Below are 11,413 nucleotides of genomic sequence, written 5' to 3'. Positions count from 1 at the left end.
ATTCATCCATTCTTTCATAAAAAAATTATGGAATGCTCACTGAGAATACTGTCCTCTTTTGCATAGAGCTTAAATTTTAGTTGGAAAGACAGAGTTTAAGCAAATCATTAAGATAAAAATGAGATCAACTGCTTTATTTGTTTGCCAAGAAAAATTTAACAAGCACTTACCATAGGCCAGGAATTGTGTTACGTGCTGAATTCGCTGGGAATACAAAGCTGAACTTGATAGGCTAGTAGAGGAGAATTATACATATAAGCTACTAAAATACAATGTTATAAGTGCAAACAAAATATCCTAGGGGCACAAATGGGGGCAACTCTTTCTGCCGAGGAGTCAGTAAGGCTTCACATTTTAGAGGGGTCTTGAAAGTGAATTTAAACAAAGGGTTGTATAACACAATATTCATAAAAGGAAGGTGGTTCTTGGAAATCTGACATGCCCATTCTTATATCATTATTCTGAGCAGAAACCTGAGCTGGGAACATGAAGGTGAGCAGCTAAGGCATACTTGAGCCTTACGATGGTTCACTGCCAGGTGAATGGCTAGCTATTGTTGCTGGGCCTTCATCTAGGCCCTTCCCTGGCCCTGTCCCCTCAGCATGGACAGCTGTTCCTAGGGAAAGGCCGTCTAGTTGCCCCGATAGTCTTCAATACCCAGAACAGAATTAACTCTGAGATCTTTCCCTCTGAGAATCATAGAATGATAGCATTGTAAAGGATACTGAAAATCACAGTTTAGTTGTTTCTAATTTACATCCCCCAGAATATTAAGGAGTCTCAAAATGGCAAATGAAAATCTGTAATCAACTTTCAATATTTCAAAAAGCCTACCATAAATTCCATCTTCTGGTGGTATTAACTGCCAGGTTTCCTTGTTTTGTGCTGAAAATCATATCAGACTCACGTTAGACGGAGGTTTTAACTGCGCTGTGGTCCGATTAAGCATGATTTGTTTTCTCATTATTATTATGCTTAATTTGGTAAATAACTATTCAAAACAAGAGATCATGGTCGAACGCATACAATTGGTGACACTTGCTACAATGTTTGCAATTTACAAAGCACTATTCACTGACTTCAATACTGTGGAACGGCTAACAGCAAAGCCCGGAGTCCCTGACTCTCAGTCCAGTGCTTTTTTTCAACTGCTCAGAGCTTCTAGATTCTTTCCGCGTGCCCCAGTCTTCAGGGCCTTCAATCCCCGATTCGGAAGTACCTGTCGTGCCCTCGCCACTGGGTCATACTGCCTGCCTCCCAAGCGACAGCTACCGCTCCCGGTTAACGTTCAGGAATGCGGCTCACCCTCACGCATGCGTGGTGCAACTGCCCCGCGCCGGCGCCGCTCTTGGCCTGGAGCGGGGACCTTGGGTAACCCGCAAGGGTTGGCGCCCAGGGCGCGCGTGCGCAGTCGCTTTTGGAGCGCTTTCCCCCCCTCCCCTTTCCCCAACCCCTTTCGCCACCCCTACCATCCGTTCCTCTCTCCGCAGCCCTTTCACCCACTGAGACGGCCCTACCCTCGGGCACGTCACGAAGGAAACCAGCTCTCGACGAGGGCGGCGGTCGCTACTAGGCTGCCGCCGCCGCCCAGGGCACGTTGTGCTTGTCTGAGCGCCGCCCGGGCCGTGTCTAAAGTTGTATCCCCCGCCGCTCCCGCCCCTTCCGCCGCTCGCGTGCGCGCACGGCCGGCCCACGGAGCGCCCGGGTTGGCTGCGGCGGCGATCGCGGCGGCGGCGGCCTAGAGAGCGGTAGTGGTTCCTGCTCTTGTTTTAATAGTTCCCTCCGCCCCCTCCCGTCGGACGCTGTTGTGTGGTTGCCGTACAAAAATCAACTTTATTGTTCCTCAGCCCCACCTCCCGGCGCGGCGCGCCTACTCAGGATGTACTGAGGCAGAGGGGAGGGAGGCGGCGGCGGGTCGCAGTCGCGGTCCCTCTCCTCCGAGCGCCCGGCCGGAGGGGAGGGAGTCACGATGTCTGGGAGCCGCCAGGCCGGGTCGGGCTCAGCCGGGACCAGCCCTGGCTCCTCTGCGGCCTCCTCGGTGACTTCCGCCTCCTCGTCCTTATCCTCTTCCCCGTCGCCCCCTTCCGTAGCGGCTTCGGCCGCGGCGCTGGGGTCCGGCGGGGCGGCCCAGGCCGCGGGCTCGGGCGGCCTCGGGGGCCCGGTGCGGCCTGTGCTGGTGGCGGCCGCAGTGTCCGGCAGTGGCGGCGGGAGCGGCGGCGGGGCGGTGTCCGCGGGCCTGTCCCGGCTCAGCTGCGCAGCCAGGCCCAGCGCCGGCGTAGGAGGGAGCAGCTCCAGCCTAGGGAGCGGCAGCAGGAAGCGACCTCTGCTTGCCCCCCTGTGCAACGGGCTCATCAACTCCTACGAGGACAAAAGCAACGACTTCGTCTGGTGGGTTGGACGAACAGCCTCCTAGCCCTCTCTGCGTTAGGAGTTTCTGCTCTTGGGGCTGCTGGGGTCCGGGGTGAGGGCGGTCTGTTGGGCGCTGTGGCGGTGTCTGCAGAGGCATTCGAGCGTTTGCAGCGGTTGGTGGGCTGAGGTGGGGGAATGTTGGAGTCCTGAGGCCGGGTGGGAGTACTAAAGAGGTCAGTGGTGGTGGGGAGAAGTGAAGGGAGGTTAGGGAATAATAAAGAAGGGGAGAGATGAAAGGCCAAATAAACGGCTGTGCATGAAAAGGGAAAGTTGGCCACGGAGGTTGGGCCTTGAATTTTCTGCCTCGCTGGTGAATTAGGTACCCTGTCAGTCCGGATTGCTCGTTGAGGTGAATTAAACTTGTAAAGGGAGAGGATTAAGCTTCCCGGGATGCTGAGGGAGGGAGTTGTGGGTCAGAATTTGCTTATTGAAGCATGGTAGATGATGCTCTAAACATGGGTATGGCTGTTTTAAGAAGTGGTATTTGATGTAAATGTCCATTGTGTGTACGTGTAAATTATCTCCTCCCGCTTCAGAGGTTGGGTCACTTTTAAATCTGTTGAGGCTCCTGTAGTCAAGAAAGTCTGTTGACAAAAACTTCCACCTCTCGGCTGAATGTCTTGAAAGAGGGGGCCACGTTTAAGTATCATCCATGTGTCAGATGTGACTGCACTACACTTGTATTAACACATCAGCGTATACTGGAACTTCGGATTTGAGAAAAGCTAGGAATTAGACGTGCTGTCATCGTAGTTAGCATCTTGAATGCTACGCAGTACTCAGTTATGACATTTGGCATAGAGGGATTATACATATTAAGTGAAAGATGGAGTTGATTGTCTTGCTTGAGAGTGTTTCGATTTTCGCTGGGTTTTGTGTTCAGAATCCAATTCAAATGGTAAGATTGCAAGAAAGGATTTGCTTTTAGCTGAGTGAGAACTGGTAGGATTTTGTGCTTTTCCTCTGGAGGAAATTGTTGATAGACTAGAATACTAGTGATGTAGGAAGTTCGCTTGCACTATCACTATAGGGGAAGTTGATTCACTTCAGGGTTGAAGATGGTCCGAGTTGTCATTAAATATGATAAGACTAGAAGTTGGGACTGTGGGAAAGTTATTGATTAGACTTATAGTTTCTAGTTCTTGCAGTAAAAATATCTTTATTCATACTTTTGCTTTTGTCATAAATTATTCTGGATTCAGAACTGATTCATTTTTCACTGAAACTGGGCTATAATTGTAATTGTTATTTATAAATAACTTGAGCAGCTTATCGTTGGGTATAAGATGTGTTTGTGTTCATAGCCAGTAGAGAATCCCATAAGATAAAGTAGAAGCTAATGAAACAAAGTGAGGGTTTGCACAGTTGGTCTTTTTTAGCCACCATTTGCATTTCACTTTTTAGTAGGTTAAAAGAAAACAAACACGCCAGCATCCATATAGGTACACTAAGATAGTGTAAAAGGTGTGAGAAAGAAGGAAATTAATCATTCATTCAACAGATATTTCTTTGGCACTCACCGTCTGCCGGGCACTGTTTGCACTTCATTATACGGACTATAAGCCATTTTATAGGAAATTGGAGAGGGATGGGAGAGTATAAGCAGCTGGCACTAATTTTTATTTTTTAGGGGTAAGATTATTAAATTTTTTCTTAGTCTGTCAACTAATTTTTAAAAATTAAAATCCAGTCTCTTGAGTCTTAACCATGTTGTTTAGATTTTTCTGCTTTCTTTTATATTCCAAGTGGAAGTGTCCAGTGAGAGTCATGAGTTAAAAATTCTGAATATTTCACTTTCTAAGAAGCTCATAGTCCTCTGTTTCTTTTTCTGGTGAGGTTAAATATTCCGAAGAATTCATTAATGGAAATCAGTTTTCCTGATTCTCAAGCTAGATTTGATTTGGCCAAGCATTTGGGGTAGGAAGGTGAGGATTAGGCAAGGCCCAAGGAATCCTTTTCATTTCTAATTGGCTCTGGGTGGTTGGTCTTGTCTGCTTCAAGGTCAAACTGTGAACCAGTCCAAATTATTCTAAGCTTTTACATCTAAATGAGGCTTAAGTTTGAATAATGATAACAATTCCTTATTCGTCACATTTTAAAGATATGTTTATACTTTATGTTTCATTTTATCCTAGAGCAATTCTGTGAAGTTATATAGAACTTCCAACTTTAATATACTACTTATATAATTGTATTCTCATTGAGGTACAGAGAAGTTAAGTAACTTGGTTTCAGATTGGACAGCTCAAGGACAAAATTAAAACTCATATCTCCCAATTCTCAATTTAGTGCTTTCTTTGTATGGAATTAAAAAATTTCATATCTATAAGTTGAAGTACATGTATTTAGCCTCGTGGTTCTTAAATGTGGTAGACTGAAGGGAAACAGCTGTTTCGTAATCACAGGAGATATATGTTTTTATCCTTAACTACTCCCTCACCTTGCCTGTCTGCCTGCCCATATCCCAACAGGACAAAACTGAATTGGAGGCTGGAGTGGGCAGTGTAGTTTGCAGAAGCTCCCTTGGTAATAATGACATGTCCTCTTCCCCTCCTTGAGAATGGTTGATTTAAGGTCAAATGCCTAATTATCAGTAATACATATTGGCCTCTCCTGACTCATATTTGAAAGTAAGTTTATATTTAATTGCAGAATTGATGAACATTTTAGAGATTTATAGTTTTTACTTTAATATTTCTTTCAAACAAAGGATTGAAAGTATCATCAAGTTGCAGATAATTCTAACAGTGTTTTATAGATGGAGAATCTGTAGAACAGTAGAGAGTAGTATATAGCTTGAAGTTGGATAAATCTCTGACATTCAAAGGAAGTCTTTGTTACTTTGATTTTTCAAATTTTTCTTACATGATTCGTTTAAATTATGAGTATAGCCTGTGTTTGGAAGACAACTTCTTTCTTTTATGTTATCACATTACTACTGCCTCTGCATTAGCTTTTCCAACCCCCTGAAATAACCTTTTCTACCTCTTCAAGTCCCAGATACTCTCTGAGTTGTAGCAGAAATAAGTATTTTTAGGTAGATCGTAAGCCCCTGGTGGGAAGGTTACCTCTGCCTGCTAAAATGTAGGTAGAATCTACATGAAGTCCATCTACCATTTAATAAATTCTCATGTCAAACTATTAAAAATGGACTGTCCTGAAGGAGCTCACGATTTAACGTGAAGAAAGACGTTTAATCACATAATTATAGTATCACATCCTGGCATTATTGCTTCTCTTAGTACCACGGCAGATGTTAAATACTCTTCTGAATTCAGATGTTGTCTCACGGTCCTCAACATAGCACTGCAGGCAGCCACTACCTATTAATTACATTTAGCCCTAAAGATGAAATCTGTTGACCATTCTTGCTACTATAACTGTTTTCCAAACTATTAAAAAGTGAAGGGGGCTTCCCTGGTGGCGCAGTGGTTGAGAATCTGCCTGCCGATGCAGGGGACACGGGTTCGAGCCCTGGTCTGGGAAGATCCCACATGCCGCGGAGCAACTAAGCCCGTGAGCCACAATTACTGAGCCTGCGCGTCTGGAGCCTGTGCTCCGCAACAAGAGAGGCCGCGATAGTGAGAGGCCCGCGCACCGCGATGAAGAGTGGCCCCCGCTTGCCGCAACTAGAGAAAGCCCTCGCACAGAAACGAAGACCCAACACAGCCATAAATAAATAAATAAATAAATAAAATAAACCCCCAAAAAAAGTAAAAAAAAAAAAAAAAGTGAAATAAAATAGCAGATATCATAGAACCTGTCATTATAAAGATAGTTTGATGAAACTTTTGGTTACATATTTATGTACAATGTATAAGTACTGACTGGGTATGAAGCCTCAGTTTAGTTTAAGGATGGGCTTTTGGCTCAAAGCTCAGTTCGTATAGTTAATAATGGTGGTATCAGTATTTATATCAAGACGTTTTGGCTCAAAGCTCAAGTTCTTTTTTTTTTTTTTTTTATAATTAATTTATTTATTATTTATGGCTGTGTTGGGTCTCTGTCTCTGTGCGAGGGCCCTCTCCAGCTACGGCAAGTGGGGGCCACTCTTCATCTTCATCGCGGTGCGCGGGCCTCTCACTATCGCGGCCTCTCCCGCTGCGGAGCACAAGCTCCAGACGCGCAGGCTCAGCAACTGTGGCTCACGGGCGCAGCCGCTCCGCGGCACGCGGGATCCTCCCAGACCAGGGCTCGAACCCGTGTCCCCTGCCTTGGCAGGCAGACTCTCAACCACTGTGCCACCTGGGAAGCCCCAAAGCTCAAGTTCTTAACCACTATATTCCTTTGCCTTTCAGAGGCTGGATATTTTGTTTAAAATCAGCTTTATTAAGATATAATTTGCATACCATAGCAGTCACCAGTTTTAAGTGTATAGTTCAGTGAATTTGACAAATGAATACATCTGTTTTACCACCCTAATCAAGATACAGAACATTTCCATCACACTAGAAAGTTTAGTGTGCTACACCTTTGCACTCTGTCTTCGAACCTCATCTCTGACACCTGGCAACTGGTCATCTGTTTTCTATCAATATAGTTTTGCCTTTTCTAGGATTTTATATTAATGGAGTCATTCAGTATGTAGACTTTTGTGCCTGACTTCTTTTATTTGGAGTAATGTTTTTGAGATTCAATAATGTTGAATGTCTCACTAACTTTCTAATTGCTGAGTAGTATTCCATTACATGGATATAACGTGATTTCTTTATATACTCATCAGTTAAAAGATATTTGAGTTTCTTTGTTTCTAAAGTTTTCGGTGATTGTAAAGAAAGCTGTTGTAAACATTCACATTCAGGTTTCTATGTCGACCTGTCTTCACATCTCTTGGGTAAATACATAGGAGTGTATTGCTGGGTTGTATTGCCAAGTGTATGTTTAGCATTATAAGAAACTGCAAAACTGTTTTCTAAAGTGACTATCATTTTGCACTTCTACCAGCAATGTATGAGTTTCAGTTCCCCATTCTTGCAAACACTTGGCTGTTTTCAGTCTTTCAAATTTCAGTCATTCTAGTAGGCGTGTGTAGTAGTATCTTATTGTCATAATTTGCATGTAAGTCCTAAATATTGTGATGTTTTCTCCCAGTCTGTTGTTTTCTTTTTAGTTTTCTGAGCAGTCTTCTGAAGTGCAAAAGTTTAAAATTTTAAGTCCAATTTATGGATTTTTTTCTTTTACAGTCTATGACTTTCGTGTTCTATCGAAGAAATTGTTGTCTAAGTCTTCTTGTATATTCTAGAAGCTTTATAGCTTTTTTGTGGTTAGGTATATAATCATTTCATGTTAATTTTTATATACTGTGTGTGGTAAGGGTTGAAGATTTTTTCCCTCCACTGTAGATGTCCAGTTATTGTAGCACCCATTTGTTGAAAAGACCATCTTTGTTCATTGAATTTTCTTGGAACCTTTCTCAAAAATTAATTAATTTGTATAAGTTTATTTCTGGTTTATTATTTCTAGTTATTATAGTTTATTTATTTCTAGTCTTTATTCTGTTCCATTGATCTATGTGTTTATCCTTATGCCAGTACCACACTGTCTGGATTTCTGTATCATTGTCGTAAATCTTGAAATCAGATAGTGTAGTTTTGTTCCTCTATTTCAAAGTTGATTTAGTTATTTAGGGTGTTTGCATTTACACATAGATTTTAGCTTACCAATTTCTTTAAAAAAAGCATGCTAGGATTTTAATTTGAGTTACTTTCAATCTATGACTCAATTTGGGAAGATTTGACATCTTAACAATATTGAATCTTTGAGCCATAAACATAGTATGTTTCTCCAGTTATTTAGGTCTTTAATTTCTCTTAGCAGAGTTTTATAATCAGTTTTTGGATCTTGCACATGTTTTGTTAAACTTACTCCTAAGTAGTTCATGTTTTTGATGCTGTTGTGTTATTTTAATTTCTAATTAAAAATTGCTAATTTGCTATTCAATTTCTAATTGTTGCTAATATAAAAATAAAATTTATTTTTGTGTATTGACCTTGTGTCCTGTGAATTGTTAAGTTCACTTATTACTTCTAATAGTTTTTTGGTAGAACCGATGTGATTTTCTGAGAAGACAATCATGTCATCTGAAAAATCAATATAGTTTTACTTCTTTCTTTTCCAATTTTATGCCCTATTTACTGATTTTTTTAAAGAGATATTTTGTATTTTTATTTAAGAGTGATATTGGTCTATGGTTTTCTTATACATATATTTACTTTATATATTTTGGTTTTGATATCAGGGTGTATTAGTTTGCTAGGGCTGCTATAACATAATTACAGACTGGGTAGCTTAAAAAATAGAAAGTTATTTTCTCAACAGTTTTAGAGGCTAGATGTCCAAGATCAAGGTGTTGTCAGGTTTGGGTTCTTCCGAGGCTTCTCTCCTTGACTTGCTGATGGCCACCTCTTGTTGTGTCTTCACATGGTTGTCCCTGGGTCTGTGTGTTGTCTGTATCCTAATCTCTTATAAGGACACCAGTCATATTGGGATTAGGTCCCACGTATATGACCTCATTTTACTGTAATTAGCTCTTTAAGGCCCAGTCTCCAAATACAGTCTTCTGAGGTACTGAGGGCTAGGATTTCAATGTATGGATTTGGGAGAGGATACAGTTCAGCTCATCTCTGTCTTCTGAGAGAGTTTGTGGAATTGGTATGTTTCATTCTTAAGTGTTTGGTAGAATTCATCAGTGAAGCCATAGTTTTTGTGGCAAGGTTTTTATTTACTATTTCAGTTTCTTTAATTGATAAAGGGCTATTCAGGTTCTTTATTTCTTAAGTGAGCTTTGGTAATTTGTCTGCTAAGGGATTTCTCCATTTCACCCAAGCTATTGAATTTGTTGGCATAAGTTCATAATACTTTTTTTGTTTTTTCGAATTTTATTTTATTTATTTATTTTATACAGCAGGTTCTTATTAGTTATCTAGTTTATACATATTAGTGTATATATGTCAATCCCAATCTCCCAATTCATCCCACCACCACCACCACCACCACCACCAACGCCCCCGCTCCCTGCTTTCCCCCCTTGGTGTCCATACATTTGTTCTCTACACCTGTGTCTCTGCTTCTGCCTTGCAAACTGGTTCATCTGTACCATTTTTCTGTATATGCGTTAATATACAATATTTGATTTTCTCTTTCTGACTTAGGCTTTAATACTTCTTTATGTTTTAAATGTTTGTAGGATTTGGAGGGATGTCCCTTCTTTCATTCCTGGTACTGGTAATTTGTGTTTTCTCTTTTTTTTTCCTTGAACAGTTTAGCCAGAGGATTGTCAGTTTTATTAATCTTTTCAAATAACTGGTTTTGGTATTATTGATTTTCTAAATGTTTGTCCATTTTCTATTTTACTGATATTTGGCTTTATTTTTATTATTCTACTTTGAGTTTCATCATTTTCTGGCTTCTGACTACAGAATCTTAGATTATTTTGGCGTTCTTTTCTAAGAAAAACATTTAATTCTATTAGTTTCCCTTTCTAATCCCTGCATTAATTTTCATTCAGTTTAATATAGCTTTTGTCATTTCCACTGATATTTTTTTAAACTTTTTTTTGGTTATTTATTTATTTATGGCTCCGTTGGGTCTTCGTTGCTGCGTGCAAGCTTTCTCTTGTTGTGGCAAAGGGGGGCTATTCTTCGTTGCGGTGTGTGGGCTTCTCATTGCAGTGGCTTCTCTTGTTGTGGTGCATGGACTTCAGTAGTTGTGGCATGTGAGCTCAGTAGTTGTGGCTCGTGGCTCTAGAGAGCAGGCTCAGTAGTTGTGGCACACGGGCTTAGTTGTCCCGTGGCATGTGGAGGCTTCCTGGACCAGGGTTCTAACCTGTGTCCCCTGCATTGGCAGGTGGATTCTTAACCACTGTGCCACCAGAGAAGTCCCCATTGTGATTTCTTATTTGAAGAATGGATTATTTAGAAATGTTCTAATTTCTAAATGAGAATTTTCTGGATATCATTCTGTTATTGAGTTCTAATATAATTCAGTTTCATTCAGAGAATATGAATTATGTGAATTCAGTCCTTTTAAATTTATTTAGACTTGTTTCATGGTTCATGATAAGCTTTATCTTGGTTAATGTTCCATATGTATTTGAAAAAAAATGAGTTTTCTGCAGTGTGTAGACTGGTATATTCTATAAATGTCAAGTTTGTTGATGTGTTAAACTCTGTATACTCCTACTGATTTTCTATATACTTGTTCTGTCAATTACTGAAAGGCGTGTTAAAATCTTTAACCATTCCAAGTGTAATTGTGGGTTTTGCTATGTTTCCTTGCAATTCTGTCAATTTTGTTTCACGTATTTTGAAACTTTATTAGTAGGGCACATGCATTTAGAGTTGGTGGATTGATCCCTTTATTATTTTGAAATGTCCTTGCTTATTCCTGGTAATATTTGTTGTTCTGAAATCTATTTAGTCTGTTAGCATAACCTCTCCAGCTTTCTTTAAGTGTTTACGTGGCATGTTTTTTTGTCCTTCACTACTTCTATATCTGTTTTAATTTTTAAAGTAGGTTTCTTGTAGATAGCATATGTTTGAGTCTTCCTTTTTTATTTATTATGACAATTTGCCTTTTAAGTGGCTTGGTTAGACTTTCTGCATTTTAACATAATTACGATGTGCTTGGTTTTATGTGTATGTCTTGCTTGCTCTTTGTTTTCTGTTCGTCCCCTCTCTTCTTCTATTCCTTTTTTGTCTTTTTTCCTTCTTTTCCTGCCTTCTTTTGGATTAATTGGGTGTTTTTAAGATTTCTGTTTTGTTTCTACAGTTGGCTTATTAGTGATAGTTGTGTGGGATGTGTGTGTGTTTTGGGGGGGAGTGTTTGCTCTAGGGTTTCAGTAGTGACACTCTTTGGCCATATTTGGTTTCCTGATCCAGCCTACTTTTTTGGGGGGGGGTTGGGGGGACGGAACTCCAGAGATTGGTTCCCCTGTTTATGTTTTCATGCCTATCACTTGTATTAATCATGGTGTCCTTTTTTTCCTAGACTATGTGGTCTCGTT

At 40.8% G+C, this 11,413-nt stretch overlaps 1 protein-coding gene across 5 annotated transcripts in view; it reads left to right on the top strand.

Annotated features, from left to right (window-relative positions):
- Positions 1-1,727: 1,727 nt before the first annotated feature.
- The window catches only part of COP1 (COP1 E3 ubiquitin ligase), a 267,664-nt gene continuing 257,978 nt past the window's right edge, over positions 1,728-11,413 (top strand). For 4 of the 5 annotated variants that reach the window (XM_059937005.1, XM_059937022.1, XM_059937032.1 and 1 more), the window contains exon 1: positions 1,729-2,388. In XM_059937005.1, the coding sequence (XP_059792988.1) occupies positions 1,970-2,388 (419 nt within the window). In that variant the 5' untranslated portion in view covers positions 1,729-1,969. Of the gene's footprint in view, positions 2,389-11,413 lie in introns of all 5 variants that reach the window. The other variant, XM_059937012.1, reaches the window with a different exon arrangement.

The sequence above is a fragment of the Balaenoptera ricei genome, chromosome 1, assembly GCF_028023285.1.
Source record: "Balaenoptera ricei isolate mBalRic1 chromosome 1, mBalRic1.hap2, whole genome shotgun sequence".
Lineage (NCBI taxonomy): Eukaryota > Metazoa > Chordata > Mammalia > Artiodactyla > Balaenopteridae > Balaenoptera > Balaenoptera ricei.
Note: the sequence above shows the minus strand (reverse complement) of the source record. Positions and strands in the feature narration are given on the sequence as shown.